This window comes from Carettochelys insculpta, chromosome 1 (assembly GCF_033958435.1).
Source record: "Carettochelys insculpta isolate YL-2023 chromosome 1, ASM3395843v1, whole genome shotgun sequence".
Lineage (NCBI taxonomy): Eukaryota > Metazoa > Chordata > Testudines > Carettochelyidae > Carettochelys > Carettochelys insculpta.
Window position 1 is genome coordinate 285,736,214 of NC_134137.1, and position 18,218 is coordinate 285,754,431.

Genomic DNA, 18,218 nt, shown 5'->3' on the forward strand with positions numbered 1-18,218 from the left:
GACTGAGGTGCCGGGTTTTCTGTGCTGCCTTTCCCCTCCCCTGTGGGGGTGGCTCCGCCCCCTGACACTTCGGGGATCTCGGCCCCGTAGTCTGCACCGCGCTCAGCACGCTCCTCAGCAGTGCCGCGTGGGCGGTCTCCCCCGGTGCCTGCAGGTTGCGTGCCTGCGCGCTCTGCGCCGCCAGTTCCCCGGGGGTCGGTGCCACTATTTGCGGTGCCGCCGGTTCCGGCACTTGCTTGGCCACCGCCCTGCCAGCGGTGCGGGGCGGCTGTTTGATCATCGGAGGCTGAACCTCCACCACGTGCGTCTCCGCACCGCCGCCGATCAGCTGTAGCTGTGGCTGGGGGCTGTGCGCTCCACCCATCCCGCTCACTGTTGCTGCCGGCAGGGATCGGGTTGGGGAGATTTTCCTCTGTTTCTGCGCTGATGGGGTTAGGGACGCGGCTTTCCTTTTATGGGCCCCGGAGGGTCCCTCCTGCTGCGGCCGCTCCGGCAGCATTTTCAGCCGCATTTCCCTGTCCTTCCTTGCTCTGGCTGTTAACTTGGCAAAGAAGGAACATTTCTGAGTGACATGGGATTCCCCCAAGCACCTTATACGCTGATTGTGCCCATCAGACGCTGGCATCGCCTCGCGGCACGACTCACACTTCTTGACTCCTGAAGAGGACATTGTGGTGAGTCTTTGAGTTGTTAATAGGGTACGTAGCACCTTCTCTGTGCTTCTTCCCCTCTCAGATAAAGCCTGCCGCGGCAGGAGGGCTAATGGCCCTAGGCTCCTGGCCTCCGGTGCTCCGCTTGTTACTAGGATTGGAAGCTGTGAATTCCTTTCCTTTCTTTGTTTTTCTTTTTTGAAAACAACCACCGACTAACTTAATCTAAGACTGAAGAAACTTTAAAACAATTAAAAACGTTAAATACGCTAACTCTGGCCATAGCCTGAGCGGATTCCGTCTGCAGCCGATGGCGGTTAAAGAGGAACTGGCGGGGACCGGATCGCGCACGTGGCCAGGAGCACGCAAGGGAGCGGAGCGCACCAGCGCATGCGCAGTCTGGCAGAAACTGCTTGGAAGATCCAACCTGCGGCGCCGGGGCGAGCCCGACACCTAATGTGGAGCACCCACGGGGACACTCGAAGAAGAAGCAATTTGACAGTTTCTCCACATTTGATATTCATAGCCAGCCCTGGCAAGGCACTTCATAGACTCTTGCAGCAACTAATTTTCCCCCACCTCCACCTTTCCTCCCTTTTGCCTGCTTTCTGTTCTATGTAGCTGATTTGTCAGTTTTCATTTTTTTGTTTGTATCCCTCCCGGGCCCTGGGTGTGACTCCCCCCTGCCCCCCAGCTCCTGAGTCTGACTCACCCAGCCCCTCCAGCCTCTGAGTGTGACCCTCCCAGCCCCTTAACCCAAGTGTGACTCCCCCAGGCTCTGAGCGTGACCCCAAGCCCCTGAGTGTTATTCCCCCCATCCCCTAACAACCCAGAGCCCCTGAGTGTGACTCTCCCAGCCCCTCCAGCTTCTGAGTACAGGGTTTAAGTTGGTGGCGCAGTTTGGGGACAAGGGTCTTTCCCCCACCACAGCTCAGATCAACTATAATAATAAAGTAATAACTAACTATAATAAACAGTGATATTATTTTACTAATGTATTTTCCCTTTTTCTATGAAATAACTAATATGAATATATAAACACGAGGGGGAACAATTTTATAATCTTGCCTCAGGCACAAAATTAGCTAGTTATGGCCATTTTTCTCTCCCCGCCCCCGCACCCTATTTTTGAATTGCCTTGGGTCACCACATCTTCCTGAATTGTCAAAATGGGTTCCCGTCTGGAAATGGCTGGGAACCGCTGCTCTAAGCAAAAGAATAAATGGACGCAAATCAGATATCAAGCACAGTAACATACAAAAGCCAGCAGGAAAACAATCAAACTTGAAAGTTGCCATACTTGAGCAAAACGTCAAAAATTGACTGCATCTTGAAACTGCTGAGCTGGAATGGATCTAAATAGAGAGTGTGAATGGTTAGCTCATTACAAAAAGTAATTTCCCCTTTAGATAGTCTCACCTTCTTATCTACTGTTGGAAGTGGCCAAATCCTCCTTGATTGAATCAGCCTCATTAGCACTGATGTACCACTTCCATCTCTGTATGCATGTACAAATTCCTGCACAACTGAATCTTCCACTTTATGCATCTGACAAAGTGAGCTGCAGCCCATGAAAACCTCTTAATAAATTTATTAGTCTTTAAGATGCCACAATATTCCTCTTTAGTTTTGCTTAAACAGACTAACACAGCTACATCTCTGGAAGTGAGTCACCCCACTTGTCCTTTCTGACTACTGCCACAACACTAGCACTCCTTCAGTCTTCTAGAATTTCTCTAATATTCCAAGATTTATTGAAAACTATCAGTGGGCCAGAGATCTCATCAGCCACTCTCAATGACTTTTGAATGCAAGTTACTCCGGCCTATAAAAATCTCTAGTACATGCCATTTAATATGCTCAGTGACTAATGGACTACTTAAACATATGTAATATGAATACTCAACCTTTCTTTCCAAATGCAGACAATTTTCTGTATCATTCATCATCCTCTTCATCTAAAAACAAGCAATCCTTCAGCACCTTTAGGACTAACAAATGTATTTATTAGGTAATGAGCTTTTGTGTGTCCAAATCTGAAGAAGTGGATCTTACCCAGGAAATCTCATTACTTAATAAATGTGTTAGTCTTTAAGATGCCACAGGACTGACCGTGTTTTGTGAAGCTACAGACTAACATGTCTACCCCTCCAAGACATTTTTATCTAGAAACTGGTCTAAACCACTGCTATGATTTCTTTTGTTCCGAACATACTGGTCCTTGCCAGCCATGAATTCTTCCCTGATGTCCAACTTCCCTTATCAATTTACTACTCTTTATAACTTTTAATTCATGTTGAATAATACATGCCTTCCTTTCCCCTCCTCATCCATTTTTATATAGCACTTTATGATTTCTAAATTGCTGCTTTCACTTTACCAATGAACCAAGAAGTGCTTTTAACCAAAGTTGTGCTCTCTCTTAACTATAGAACTGTGGCTTTTTGTACAACTAAAAGTTTTTGAAGAACTTCTACTACTGAAATTATGGAGTCACCCTACTAAGGTAATACATTTTTAACCTGATACACAATTACAAACTGAGATGTTTTGAAATAAAAGAAAGCAAGCAAACCTACAGTCCACAACAAAACCTTTTCTTTTTAGTAAGAAAAATTATTGCAACTTTTGGTGCTGAAGTACATAAAATATAATGTGCAGCTAGTCCAAAATTTGATGTTCAGACGCTTCTTCCTTCTCCAGTCCAAGGAGTACATTTCATTATTCATCTTCCCATACTTCCATGCTTTCTGTTTTGTTATTAAATTTCTGCACAAGTTTTCCATTCTCATTTTTATCCAGCTCTAATTTACCCTTCATGACTGCATCCTCTCTCCTGGTCTCTGCTGATGCCATGCTTCAGAAGTGCCCTGTCATATCCAGTCACTGCCCTCCAATTATCTTCATTCTGCTCCACCCTATTACTTGTGGAATGCAGCTGGCAGCTTTCCTCCCAATTCCATCCAGTTTAAGTAAGCTAAAACTGGCTTGTTTTCTTAGTCCTTATTAGTTCCCTTGATCAGTTCCATTTTCCCTGTCTCTTTTTCAATTGCTGATCTATTCCTTTAAGCAGCCCCTTTCCTAGTTTTCTTTGGCCCTGTTCACATCCCTAAGTCTCCGCAATTCCTTCTCACTTCTTTTTCCTAGCTGCATTCATTTCCTTGTGCATTTTCCCTCCTTTCCTACATCTGACACCGCTTGTAGCATTCTTCAACACTACTGTCTCATAGGGCAAGAGGCAACATGAAGGTATTCACGAGCAGAACTGCCAAACACAATTCTTACCTTAAAGATACAGCAATGCTAAGAGTATGAAAGGTATATACACAAACAGTATTAATTGCAATTAACAAGATTTCTGACTGTTGAAACATATTTTATGTAAAGCAGCTGGTTACTTTTGTTAATACTACTGATGGTAAGTAAAAAAGAAAAACATACTACAATAATTGGTTTACTTTGTCTACTTACAAATACGCATACGACACATTTCTTAAGGACACATACAAACTCACATGTGTACACGACATTCATAGAGGAGAGTTCAGAGTATAATATCAGTTTTTCCAGCATCCTCAGAAGTCATTTCTTTCTAAATAATGGATGATGCAATTATAGCTCATGACATACAGCAACTTAAAAACACATCACTAGCAGATTTGAGTTTCTAAAACCTACTTTCTATAGGAGGGAGAAGGTTTGCAACAATATGACGTCTCCTCTTGCATCAGTTGGTGTCGCTGTACAGAGAAAGCAAAACACTAGCAAAAGGGATAATAAAAGATATTTGAAGCACACATAAAAAAAGAATAAAAATGGCATCTCTGTATTCTCTGATATGTTTTAAGGCCTTCAGTTCAACTTCCCAATCAAATCATTTTACATTCCTGGAAGCAAGAATATATATTTATAAAAATAAAACAAACTTGGTTTTTGGACTTTCAAGAATATACCTCTTACCTGTCATTCTTAAAACTGATATGCCTAATCTTTCTAGCATTTTGCCAAAAATAAAAATAAATACACACGCGCGCGCATGCACACACATGCACAAACTGGAAAGAGGAAGTTGGCAGGCTTCTGAAAAATGAGGGCAAAGAAGGAGATGTTTCTCTTACCTGGAGAACTCTCGACACGTGTGAAATGTACTTCCTCCTCTATATAAGCCCACAGGCACTCAGCTCATTTGCATAAATATAAAAGCTACAAGTATACTTCCAGGTCAGCCATCTTGAGAATAAAATCTTGGTTCATTTACATACAAGCAGGAATACTTCATGTTAGTCAGAGCATGGGCAACTGCTTTACCTTTCAGTTAGTGAACCACCTCTGTTCAGTAAAGTGTGTCCATATCCCCACACTTAATCACCTGACTAAATACATGAAGAGATGGTATCACTGAAGATCAACTAAACAAGCCAACTACAGCCTTAAAATGAATGCTGCAATTGCAAGTGTCTAGAATCAGAACTCTTTGTACTGCTCTGTGCTGCCAACTATTAGCACTGCAGCCACTATGTGCAGCAAAGTACATCCCACATAGTAGTATCAACAGATAAATTTATTAGAGGACAGCGAAGGGCAACATATTAAAAAGCAGCAGCAAGGTAAAACACCTCAATATTTTAAACACAAAGATTCCTTATGTTTAGGTCCTTCTACTCATTTTCGGATCCATCAAACCTGTTCTTTCAGTCCAGAAATGAAAATGTCTGTACATTCCAGGCAACAGAAAGTCCATGGCAGATGTTATTTGCTGCCAAGACTGAGCCAGACTGCAGTTACAGCTAGCTGGCGCCAGTGAAAATTTACATAAAGGGGGCCTCATTTCATGACTAAACTGCAGCAGGATATTGCTGAGTAAACCCTTCCTTTTTTCAATTCAGATAACTACTGGTTCTAGAATGTACAGTCTAGTTATTTGTTTACCAATAGTCCAGATCCAAGTCCCAAAAATAAGATTATGAATTAGATTAATACAGCTGCAACAGAAAAGACTTTTTGTAGGCAGTAATTTTAATGAATCAGTTCCATTTTTAATCTATCACTATGAAGCAGGGCACAGAACTCACACTGCATAATTCAATTTGTTTTCAGTAAGTATATAGCAATAATCAAAATAATGTTTGAAATAAATGGATCTGCTCAAGTTGTGTATAACTACTGCTAGTCTTTTAAACTCCTCAGTTCCTATTCCCAATGCCTCAGAGCTTTCCAACAGTAACTGATAAATTCTATAGTACAACTGATCCAATTTTCATCTGCTGTTGACAAGCAACCAGTCTCCTGAGTTGGCTTAATTTTCATGTTCCCTCCCTCTATTTACTTCTACTTCATTAGGCGGATATATCAACTGTGGACTCTGGCTTTTCCGGTTTGTCAAACAATATAGATACAGAAATCTACATTTCAACACCCTTCCAAGGCCATACAATTAATACATTTCTCCCTTCTTTCCAATCAAAGCCCAGCAATATCAATCATTCTATTATATATGTAGCTTACTTAAGAACACTTCTATTTAGTTCTGAACACACAAAAGCCATGTTTTGCTTTTATAAGTGGTGTCTGGGAAAAGGAATGAATCAGATCTTCACGCTCTCCTGTCTCATTCAATGTCATCCTCTTTAAAGAAGACGACTCACTGTCACATCCAGTTTTGGTGCTTCTGACTGCTCAAAATGAAAAGCAAAACTACAATAATGTTAACAGGTTTCATATTCAGCAAGAGTGCATTATTGCAACGTGGCACCAGTTAGTGGCACATCTGTGGGATAAGAAACACAAATGAACAAACAGGAGTGGTGCTCATCACTTCCACTGCAGGTCAGACATTCCAGAGCAGGGAGTCAGCTTTGCTCCACTTAACTCCTTTTGTTCTCTCTCCAGTTTCTTATTCCTTGTTAAATGTCCCTATGTTACAGTCACTACAGAAATGTGAAATTTGTTTTCTAGCCTGTTTTAATCATAAGATGTTTTGCTTAAAGGTCTGGTTCTAGGTGGTTAGCTTAGCATGAGAAAAAATTTCTATTCCTCATATTAGCACAACTTAGTTTAACTGTTTGGAAACTTCTAGTAATCCAAGTTAGTCTATTTTGATGGTTAGAGATTGAACTCTTCATTGTGGTATCAAACAGCCTGAAGTAACGTATAGGACAAGAAATTTTCTTTGCCCAAGAGGAATACCAGACTAAATCACCCCCATTAACCAACTGAACCACACAGAGACCTGGTAATAATTAGCCTTCACCTCTGAGAAAATCCTGGAATTCGTACTCTATTTCAGCCAAATCTGTTTTCCATAGCACTTCCAAATGCTTTATGGTTCACTTCTTTCAGCAGTAGTTCTTATGATGTGCTCTGCAAATGACAACAGATACACAGTCTCCTTGTGATCCCTATTCCTGTTAGATAAACGGTACCAAATGCTGCTAAAAAATAAATGTATACTTCCCACATTCAGCCAAACTACAACCAGATGCAAGCACTGTAAGGTTCCCAGCACACAACAACAACAGCAACAAAACTATTAGTAAACAAGGCCACTCGTGTTTTCTAACTGATCTGTATCAAAACTTTTAGCTCCCTTCCTCTCTTGAAATTCAGTGCCAGAGATTGCAGCCAGCCCAAAAGATTTATCTGTTGTGTTAAAAAAAAAAGAACCACCCTGCTTCCAGAACGTTCAAGACAAAGTCAAGGGCGCTCCCTTGGTTTTAAACTGTTGTTCTCCTTGCTGCATGCAGGTGAATGCTCAACTAGTTGTGATTAAGTAAGTTTTCATAAACAGCTGACTGAGTATTCTGAAATATACTAACTAATTTTTAAAAGACATTATAAACTGCTTCCATGAAAAGGGTAAAACTGGAACAGCTAAAGGAGTTGTTAAATCCCACATCACTGAGGCAGTATCTGTGTTTCTCATACAAAGCAGAGTAACCAATGGTGAACAGTAACTAAACTATAGTTTTGTAGGTGTTTCCAAAATTTAGTTCTGTATGAAACAATCATGTATTGTAAGTTCACCCATAAATCCCGCAGTCAGTCTATTAGAAGGAAAGCCCAAATATTTTTCCTGTTCAGCTCCCCATTTAAGGCTTACTACTTACACACCAGAAAAAAAATATTATACTTGAATTCTTAATGCAGGACAAACTTGGGCATCTGACCTAAAACCAGCAGTTATACTGTAGTCACTTTACCAAAAAAAAAAAAAAAAAAAGAAATCATAACAGCTTTATTAGAAATACCAGCAGAAACTATAAACTGCAGAGACAAGATACTCATTAAAAACAAATGCTGCCATTGTGAGTGTATTCACACTCTAAGGAAGAGCAGCTTGCTTATTAAGAAAACAATTAGAATAATCTGCTCTGGGTTTTTGTCAAAATTTCAGTTTAAACACATTTCTACAGTATATTTGTCAATTAAAAAAAAATCTAAAATGACCATGACACAGGTAGGCTGACTCTAATGGCTTAGTTTTGTTCCAAAAATCTCAGAGGATAAATTGTTCCACTACTGTTCTTAAACAAAACAAAACGAAGAACCCAAAAGAGAGACACATTTAACTTCCTCTTTACAGCACCATATAGCAATTATTCACATATCACATTGCTAAAAGACTGGCATTTTCCCAGATTACCACTCTCTGGTTTTAGAATGGCTCAGAAAATTATATTGATCTCTGCAGTGTGGAAACAACCTATAAAAATATACACGTATTTGGTGCCGTGTTGTATATTTCACATCAGAGTACTGTACATGTTGAATCTCTCATCCAGCACCCTTGGGACCAAACTGGTGCCAGATGAGAGAATTTGCTGGACCACGGTAAATTAATATTGTCTAGCACATTACCAAAACTTCCACTGCTTACTGGGCTCTTAGAAGATATTTGGGGTAAATTACAGCTTAAATAACAGCACAGAACACTGAAAGCCAGGACTGGTGACCTGTAAACAAACTTTATGGAACCAAACCACGGGAAACTTGGCCACACCCATCCGTGGTTGTCTGCCTAACTAAAATCATGCTGGATTATGGGTGTGTCCAGACAAGAGAGAACCGGACTACAGAGTTTCAACGTGTACCTTCAGAGAGGGGGAAGGTTGGCAACAGTCAGCTTCCTCCTGCAGGAGGAGAATGTTAGCTATTATTAGATGAAGTGCTGTTAGCTCATGACTCAAGACTCATAATATTGTGCTCCCTCACCTTGTGCTTAAAGAGAAATACTCAGCTTTACGGTGCTTCCTCACCAACTTTAGGGAAGTATCTTTGTTTCACTCAGTGGAGATTTACATTTTGACTTCCATTCTTTATTAGATGTATACTGGAGAAATGTAAAAAGGTCTAATCAGGTAATAAAAATTATGCAGAAAAACTAACACTGGACAAATTCCTAACTGCTTAAAACAAAGATTCTTGAGAACCCTTAATAAAATTTCAGCAGTTATAAATTTTAATGGGCCAATTTAACTGAAATCATATAATCAGAATGAGATTAAGTATTCAAATTTCAGAACAGTTCTACATGCTTTGCAAGCAGTTATTGCCACTCCCTGAAGTACACAGGAAATGAGCAGCTTGAAAGTGAATGATTTATGTGCATTAGGGACTGCAACATTAAGAGTCCATTCCAGTTCAGACTGAATCCATCCTGATATTATTTACTCCCAAAACATCTACTGAAAATGAGAAGATGCAGCTGCAGCAACTGAAATAATTCTGGCCTTTAAGAGAAAGATAAACAAACAAGACATGTTAGAACAGTTCCACTTGAGACTAAGGTTTAGAAGTGAATGAATGCAAATATCAGCATAAAGTCTCCATGCAAATGCAGATTATAAATTTTTCTGTTAGTAAAAATCTTTGGAAAACAACTTCAGAAATCTACATAAGTCCTTTGCCAGTGATTGTTTGGCACTCTTCCCAGAAATCTGTATTTATTTGACGTTACTAGCAAGAACGCAATTGCAGAAGTCTATCTTCCAGATTTACTTTGTGTCAGCACCAGTCAATCCTCTAGAACACCATAATGCTCAAAAGGAAGAATACCAACTCCAGCATTAAGTGAATGAAATCATCAGCAGAGCCTAACAAAGCCCAGCTGATAACCTCATATTTAACACATACAGTAATCATTCACTTACAAAAATAGCATAACCTGTTAGAAACACTTCTAACTTCAACAACAAAATTAGTAATGATATAAAACTACAAACACAATTAATTGCAAAATGAACCAAAACACATACATTTACACCCAAATTAAGTATTTAAGTTCTTCCTCTGTGTATATGAACCAATGATTTTTTGCTTCCTTCCCATCCTGGCCAAAAAATAAAAAAAACCACTGTTAATGAAAAGATAGTTGTTAGGTGTTAATGCTGCAGGCTAGAGGTCCCACAACTCAAATGCTCAGGACTCTAAAAATGAGAATATTTGCATTCTATGTGGAACAGCAGTTTTAAACTGCAACAATATTTTTAAACATTACAAAAAACACTTGTAAAAAAAAAATCACAAAAACCATCTGTTCAAGGCTCGCTGATGAGCAAGTCATTTCCTGTCACAATTGTAAGAAAGATATTGTTTCTCAAATGGCCTTGTAGGATGTCAAAGAAAACCAAAACAAAGCAATGCATAAAACCTCCAAGGAGGAAGAGGGAAAAAGGAAAGACAAAGAGGAGAAGGGGTTAGCTTAAATGGCTAAGGCAAAGAATAGAAAGCCAAGAGATTTCCATGCAACTCTGGACAATATCTCTGTGTTTTATGTTCATCTGTAAAATGGGTATAAGTTACCTGCCCAACAGGGCAGCTATGGGTTTCAAGTAAGCCTTCAGAAGGTTAAAGGCACAGTGTAGCTGCTCAGTATGATTCTGAATAACAGAAAGAGAGAACACAGAAACATCCATCCTCAGTATAGATTTAGAAAGGCACTACTACATTTATCCATTGTCTGCAGTCACAGTGGAATACAGAACAAAAAGAGTTAACCTCGAAAAGATATAGAATATGTACAGCAGGCATGAGAATTACAATTATCTGAGAATTTTACAAAATAAAAACATTCTGAACGCCTTCCCTTCCTGTCTGCACTAGTTGGAAGCTGCTACAGGATGATTTTAGGTACAAAATCTCATTTCCCCGTTACTATAGAACAGTGTATTATTTCAATTCAAAGATATGCTGAGAAACCGGATAAAAATGTTCTCCCTCTGATCTGGACAATATAGGGCATTAGCACTTGGATTAATGAGTAATGTGATCACACTGCTTTTAAAAAACCAAGGAAACCTCAGGAGACTTATTAAAAGATTCCACTGGGTTCAGAATGACTGTGGTCTGCAGATCTGAAGAAAACCAGAAATGCACCTGTGTGGAGGATGAAAAAGAAGGAAACCCATGGGCTTATGGCAGGAGAGAAAGTAGCCAGATACCAGATTTGGTAAGTATGCAAAATATTCACATACATATTTTTGTGGAAATAAAGTGGCAAAAAAATTCTGACATCGATGAGTCTAAGTTCTGGAAAAAATCTCAAAGATTTGAACACCTTAACTGTTTTGGCTACTCAACCAATAAATACCACAGAAAAGAACTGAGGCTAGCAAGTGAAATAGTCAAGGACAATGAACAGAAGTAGCATTAATTAACTTAAAATGCAGTACTAGGATTATTAACTGCTTCAGTTCCACTTCCTGAATACAGGAAATATGTCTTCCCATATGACGTATCTTTATTTCTCTGAAAATTCCCTCCCCAATACATACACTGATCAACACATGCATTTAATTACTGAAAAATGTATTCAAAAACACAATCAAGTAACCATACTGCATTCAAATGCTCATATTTTATTCAAACTTTTACCTATCTTTATCAGAAACACAAAGATGCATGCCTAGTTTTTAGGAGACCTATGTACTGCACTCTGCACTATTCTGAACCTCTCTTCAAAGCAGCATTCTCTCATTAACCCCACAAGAACTTTTAGGAATCAGTATGTATAAGCAAGTATTTAGATTTTTAAACTTCACAGATATCTTTCCTTTGTTAGTTATAGGATATGCGCTGACAGACAAAATTAAATTCATAGACAAAAAAAAATCAAGCCCTTTCCCAGAATTTTAATATTTTAAAAAGCAATTTCACTCAAAAAAAAAGAAGTTTACACAGTTTCTTCAAATTCTGAAACTGTATGGTGTCTGTCCTGTTAATGTTTTTTTTTTAGGGAGTGGACATGTGGTGGCGGGGTTGCCCTGGGCTGCTGCTTGAGGATGTCAAGATGCTATTCTTATTACCAATGTATTTTAAATAAACCCATGGTGAATTTACAATAGCTAGGGTTAGCACTTGCCAGTACTAAAAAAATCTAAGAGGGGAAGAGAATGATATCTATGTAGGAGGAAAATGCCTTTTTAAAAACAAAAGAAAAAGAAGTGGTATAGTGACATGTATGTATAACCATTTATCCCTTACCTCCACATCCAAGGGCACCAACATTCATTAAAGTAGTCAAACAGACATTAGAATGCTGTGTGGCACTATTAACCCTTCAAAATGCACAATTAAATGAAAATACACTAAACAAAACACAAAAACAGAAACAGGAATGTATATCTTTAATTTTCACTTCCAGTGTTGTTCTTGCACTTTCATATTATAGGTTGCTGTCTTGGAATTACAAATAGCTACTACCAAAACAAAATTGAAGATTTACATACATGTTGCTGTCCGCGTAAATTTTGAATGTCGTAAGTATTTCAGAAAAAGAAAAAATATATTGGACATAATATGGTTACTAAATGCACGACTGAGCTAATATTCTAATTTCACAACATATCTGTGGAGTTATTTTTGTTTGGGTGTTTTTTATGTATATATACAAAAATATGCAGCAAGTTTACCAAGGAATGCCAGCAAAAATATGGGAGATTTGGCCTGGCAGTAAATTAAACTGAAATGGGACAACTCAGGTAGCTGGTAAAAAACTATTTTACATGTTTTCAGTGATATGACCTTTGACCTCATCAATCCAACCCCCTCAATGCTTGCAGAATGCCATTTGTATTTAATCTAACTCTTGAAGTGTTCAGAAATTTCCTGTTCAAAGAAAGGAAGTGGGGGAAATGGGGAAAAAAAAAAAAAAAACACCTACACAATTCAGAATTATTTCCCCCCAAAACATCCAAGTTGTAAATAAGTCTTGAAATTGTTTCTCAGAAAAGCAGAACTGTTTCTTACCTCTAAATCTGAAGCATGTGACTCCAGCAGACTTGCTCATTTGCATACAGTCAGGCTAAACTGCTGCAAAGAACAGTTTGTCAGCCATTTTGAGACTGTACAGTCTTAGTTGAACTGAAAAGGTGTTTAAAATGGCTGCACTCAAGATCAGCCACACAGTGACAACTCAGCAGTGGATAAAACATTTATGTAGCAGAGCACCTCCCTCTTTACCACATGGTAAAAAATAGTACAGGAAAAAGGGGGGAGGGGATGATTATTGCACATGCTGCAAAGACTGCAGCTTCTCAGAGCACAAATGATATTTAAAAAAAAAAACAAAAAACCACACACAACACATGCGAGGCATGAAGACAACCTTGTTAGTCTGTAAACCAGTGTGTGGCTCAGGATATATTATATGCTCCAAATCCTTCCTGATTCCAGCCAGCTCCAAGTCCAAGCCACACATTAACAGTTACAAAAATAGAGCCAAATCACACACAAAGCTGACTGATACGAGGAAATACTCTTTAAGGAGCCTCGTCTCAATGCTTTTTGAAAAATGGAAATCTGCTCCAGGCCACTACAGCTTTTATACCATACCACCACCAACCACCACCACCACAGCATTACAGCAAAATTTAGGAAAACCAGCTACACCATATGACACTTACCATTATTTGAAGCTGGAAGTGCACTCTGTAAACCAAAAAGTTAACCAAAAGAGTACTTTTCAAAAATTCCATACATCGGTGAGCTAAAATCTTTGCAAGAAATTAAGTACCAAACTAGTTTACAAAAGCAGCACACTTTTTGTGATGTCAAAAAATAGGACATAGTATTGTAACATTTTTCAGGGTGGAATTATTTACACGAAGTATTCAAAATAAGCTCCCCTCCATATAGAAAAGATCTTGAGGGGGACAAATTACAGCGACACATCCTTTAAAAAAGGGAGTATTTTGGCAGTATTTTAATGGAATTAGATGTAAAGGAGAACATGTCAAAAAGCCACTTATAAAACATAATCAGTTGGCCTGTGAGCCAATAAAGTCTCATTTTCTGTCAGAGTTCTTCCCTAATAACGTCACTCCATTATGCAGATACCTGCAACAGCTGCTGTAGAATTGCCATTATTAGCATGTTTCATTATGGGATTATTAGCAGGCATATCATCTTGAGGAAAAGAAAATTCAGAACATTTTTTCTACCATCAACCACAAATAATACATGTTGGGCTTCCTTCTGGAAGACCATGAAGCTCATTATCTTGTTTCCAAACCTTTCTGAAATGATACTTTTTTCGATTGCCCAGAGTAGCAAATGGCTTCAGAATTAAGAACATAAGAACGGCCATACTAGGTCAGACCAAAAGTCCATCCAGCCCAGAATCCTGTCTGCTGACAATGGCCAATACCAGATGCCCCAGAGGGAGTAGACTAAACAGGTCACGATCAAGCAATCTCTCTCCTGCCGTCCATCTCCAGCTTCTGACAAACAGAGGCTAGGGACACCATTCCTTCCCCATCCTGGCTAATGGCCATTAATGAACCTAACCTCCATGAATTTATCTAGCTCTTTTTTAAACCCTGTTACAGTCCTAGCCTTCACAGCTTCCTCTAGCAAGGAGTTCCACAGGTTGACTGTGCGAAGAAGAATTTCCTATTATTTCTTTTAAACCTGCTGCCCATTAATTTCATTTGGCATCTTCTAGTTCTCATATTATGGAAACAAGAAAACTTTTCCTTGTTCACTTTCTCCACACCACTCATAATTTTACATACCTCCACCATATTCCCCCTTAATCTCCTCTTTTCTAAACTGAAAAATCCTAGCCTCTTTAATCTCTCTTCATACGGGACCTGTTCCAAACCCCTAATCATTTTAGCTGCCCTTTTTTGAACCTTGTCTAATGCTAATATATCTTTTTGAGATGAGGTGACCACAACTGTACACAGTATTCAAGATGTGGGTGTACCATGGTTTTATACAAGGACAACAAGATATTCTCCGTCTTATTCTCTATCCCTTTTTTAATGATTCCTAACATTCTGTTTGCTTTTTTGACTGCCACTGCACAGGTATTTTTGGAGCATTATCCACAATGATTCCAAGATCTCTTTCCTGATGAGTTGTAAGTAAATTAGCCCCCATCATACTGTATGCATAGTTGGGATTATTTTTTCCCAATGTGAATTATTTTACATTTATCCACATTAAATTGTATTTGCCATTTTGTTGCCTAATCACTCAGTTTTGTGAGATCTTTTTGAAGTTCTTCACAGTCTGCTTTGGTCTTAACTATCTTGAGCAGTTTAGTATCTCATCTGCAAACTTTGCCATCTCACAGTTTACCCACTTCTCCAGATCGTTTATGAATAACTTGAATAGCATTGTTCCTAGGACTGACTCTTGGGGAACACCACTAGTTAATCCTCTCCAGTCTGAAAATTTACCATTTATTCCTATTCTCAGTTTCCTGCCATTTAACCAGTTCCCAATCCATGAAAGAATCTTCCTTCTTGTCTCATGACAACTTAATTTACGTAAGAGCCTTTGGTGAGGGACCTTGTCAAAGGCTTTCTGGAAATCCAAGTACACTATGGGGCTGGGTCTACACTACAGAGTTTTGTTGACAGAATGGGCCTTCTGTCGACATAACTCAGGGAGCATCTACACGCCTAAAGCATTCTTTTGACAGATTCTTGACAGAACTCTGCATTTGCCTCGACAGCATTATTCCTCAAAAATTCGAGGCATAATCTCTCAATAGAAGTGCAGACACAGAGAGGGCTTCCGTTTGCAGGTCTGCCATTCTACTTTCTGGCACCAGAGGGCAGTGCAGCCTGCCAGTTCTCTGTCAACAGAGCAAGTTATGTATGACAGCAATCTGTCCAAAGAGGTTCCATTGCGGTTTGTGTGTTGACAGATGCTTGTAGTGTAGATATAGCCTTAATCTTTTGGATCCCCTTATCCAAATCTTTGTTGACCCCTTCAAAGAATTCTAAAAGACTAGTAAAACATGATTTCCCGCTACAGAAACCATGCTGACTTTTGCCCAACAAATTATGTTTTCCTATGCGTCTGACAATTTTATTCTTGACTGTAATTTCAACTAATTGACCTGGCATTGATGTTAGCCTTACTGGTCTGTAATTTCCAGGATCCCCTCTAGAGCCCTTTTTAAATATTGGTGTTACATTAGCTATCTTCCAGTCACTGAGTACAGAAGCTGATTTAAAGGATGGGTTACAAACCACAGTTAACAGTCCAGTTAGTAAACCAGTCCAGCAATGGATGCCTGCTGTTCTCATTAGCCCCAAAAGTAAAACAACAATTCTGGAAAATAAACTTGTCCAAAGAGAAGAGACCGCATTAAGTCCATGAAAGCACTCAAACCTTCTCCACATCAACAGTCAGCTGCAACTCAAAGTGACATTACAACAGTTTGTAGGAAGAAATCAACCATTATTTTGACTGGTTGGCTATTCATATCAGTACAGTCACATGTCAAAATTTATTATGAACCTTCTGTTTACAGACACGTAGAAGCAGAAACTTCAGATGCACACACACACACATACACACGCACAAACACACAAAGTATACACTTCTGTTTTGAACATAACCTGAAATAGGATTCCATGTTTTTTGGGTTTTCACAGATTTCCAGATCATCAAATATGTTCTATGTTATAAATTGTATATCTTTTCTGAACAAAATCTTTACAAATTCTATCTGGTATCTGAGAGTCAACTGGATACCTTCCTTCTCACTCAGGTCACCGGCAATTAAAGATTCCAAATGACGATTTTTTACCTAAAGAATCTAAGGTTTTTAAATTATGCCCACACAGCGAAATCTGTGAAAACTTAATGGCTCTGTCTACACTACAGAGATCTTTCAAAAGAAGCCCATTCTGAAAGTGTATGTCCACACACAAAAAAAGTGGATCAAAAAGAGTGATCTGATCTTTCGAAAGAGAGCGTCCAAAGATCGAAAAAAATCAGGCACCATGAGGATTGCTCTTTCAAATAAAAGGGCTTACGGAGCATCAACACAGGCTTTCTTTCAAAAGAAACTTTCATAAGGGGGCACCCTTCCTGAAACAGGAAAGGAAAAGAGACTTTAAAAGGAGCACTGCATGCTTCTGATTTACTTTACAATGAATGCGTTGTGTGTATAGACGTTCCATGGGATCTTTCAAAAGAGCCCCCTTCTTTTGAAAAAGCTTGCTAGTGTAGATGCAGCCAATGGGTTCAGTTCGACTGTGCAGGTGTAACTAAACTCTGTAATTACAATTCAAGAAACAATTCTACTGATGCAGAAAAAGAAATATAATCTTGCTCACTTTCTTAGCACAGAAGTACAACAGCTAACATAAATAAAATACTGAATTAATATACAATGGCCCTGATTCAGCAAAGGACATAACGTTAATCATATGTAATCACATTGAAGTCAAATTTTCTATTCGTGCAAAATTATGTACATGATTATACCATAATTCAGCAGTTATGTCACAGAACACAACAAATCTGACTAAACAGACACAGGCAATATCACTAAGAAAATGAGTATCAGAGGGGTAAGTGTGTTAGTCTACATCCACAAAAACAACTAGAAGTCCTGTGGCACCTTATAGATGAACAGATTTTTTGGAGCATAAGCTTTCATGGACAAAGACCCACCTTGTCAGATGCACGTCAAAATCCTAACCACGTCATGTCACAACATGCATCTGATGAAGTGGGTCTTTGCTCAGGAAAACTTGTTCTCCAAATACAAAAAACACCACTATTTGTCTATAATGGTGTCACACAGAACTTAAAGTTGTTTTTTTTTTGTTTTTTGTTTTTTTACAAAAACTAATGGTATTTCAATTAATGTCAACTCAGCTAGCATATTGCAAGGGGCTGGCACGCAGAGGGTCTCAGCTAGCACTCACAGCTGGCTGAGGTCTGCCCACCAATCATAGTAATCAAAGAAATCGCAGGAGCCAGTTTCCACAGCAAGCGTCAGAGACCAGAGATCAGAAGCAAGTGTCAAGCTAGGACTAAGGTGCAAAAGTCAGGGTCAGAGTCAGGTAAAGACAGAGAGTGGAGATCATGAGATCAAGCAAAGACCGGCATTGCAGCAGGATGAAGCCTCTGGGGTTTCCCAGATAAACTTCCTGAAATTACCCACTCAGTTAAAAAAGGTGGTTGGCAAGAAAGGGGGCCATATGGTACTGTCATTCTGGGTTCCTTGGGCAGTACTTCCAGGGGCAGAGGCTCTTTATAATACTCCCTAGCTGTGCCTCTGTATGGCTTCCCAGTGGCACTGTGGGAGTACAGCCG

The 18,218-nt window shown here is 39.3% G+C and overlaps 1 protein-coding gene across 8 annotated transcripts in view; it reads right to left on the reverse strand.

The window, feature by feature from the left end:
* The window catches only part of ATF7IP (activating transcription factor 7 interacting protein), a 218,780-nt gene that overhangs the window by 190,461 nt on the left and 10,101 nt on the right, over positions 1 to 18,218 (reverse strand). For 5 of the 8 annotated variants that reach the window (XM_075010686.1, XM_075010677.1, XM_075010719.1 and 2 more), the window contains exons 1-2: positions 4,769 to 5,077; positions 4,329 to 4,390 (exon numbers count right to left, since the gene is read on the reverse strand). The exons of 2 other annotated variants lie outside the window; for them this stretch is intronic. In XM_075010686.1, coding sequence (XP_074866787.1) covers positions 4,329 to 4,378 — 50 coding nt within the window. In that variant the 5' untranslated portion in view covers positions 4,379 to 4,390; positions 4,769 to 5,077. Of the gene's footprint in view, positions 1 to 4,328; positions 4,391 to 4,768; positions 5,078 to 12,896; positions 13,005 to 18,218 lie in introns of those variants that run through there. One more of the 8 variants, XM_075010711.1, reaches the window with a different exon arrangement.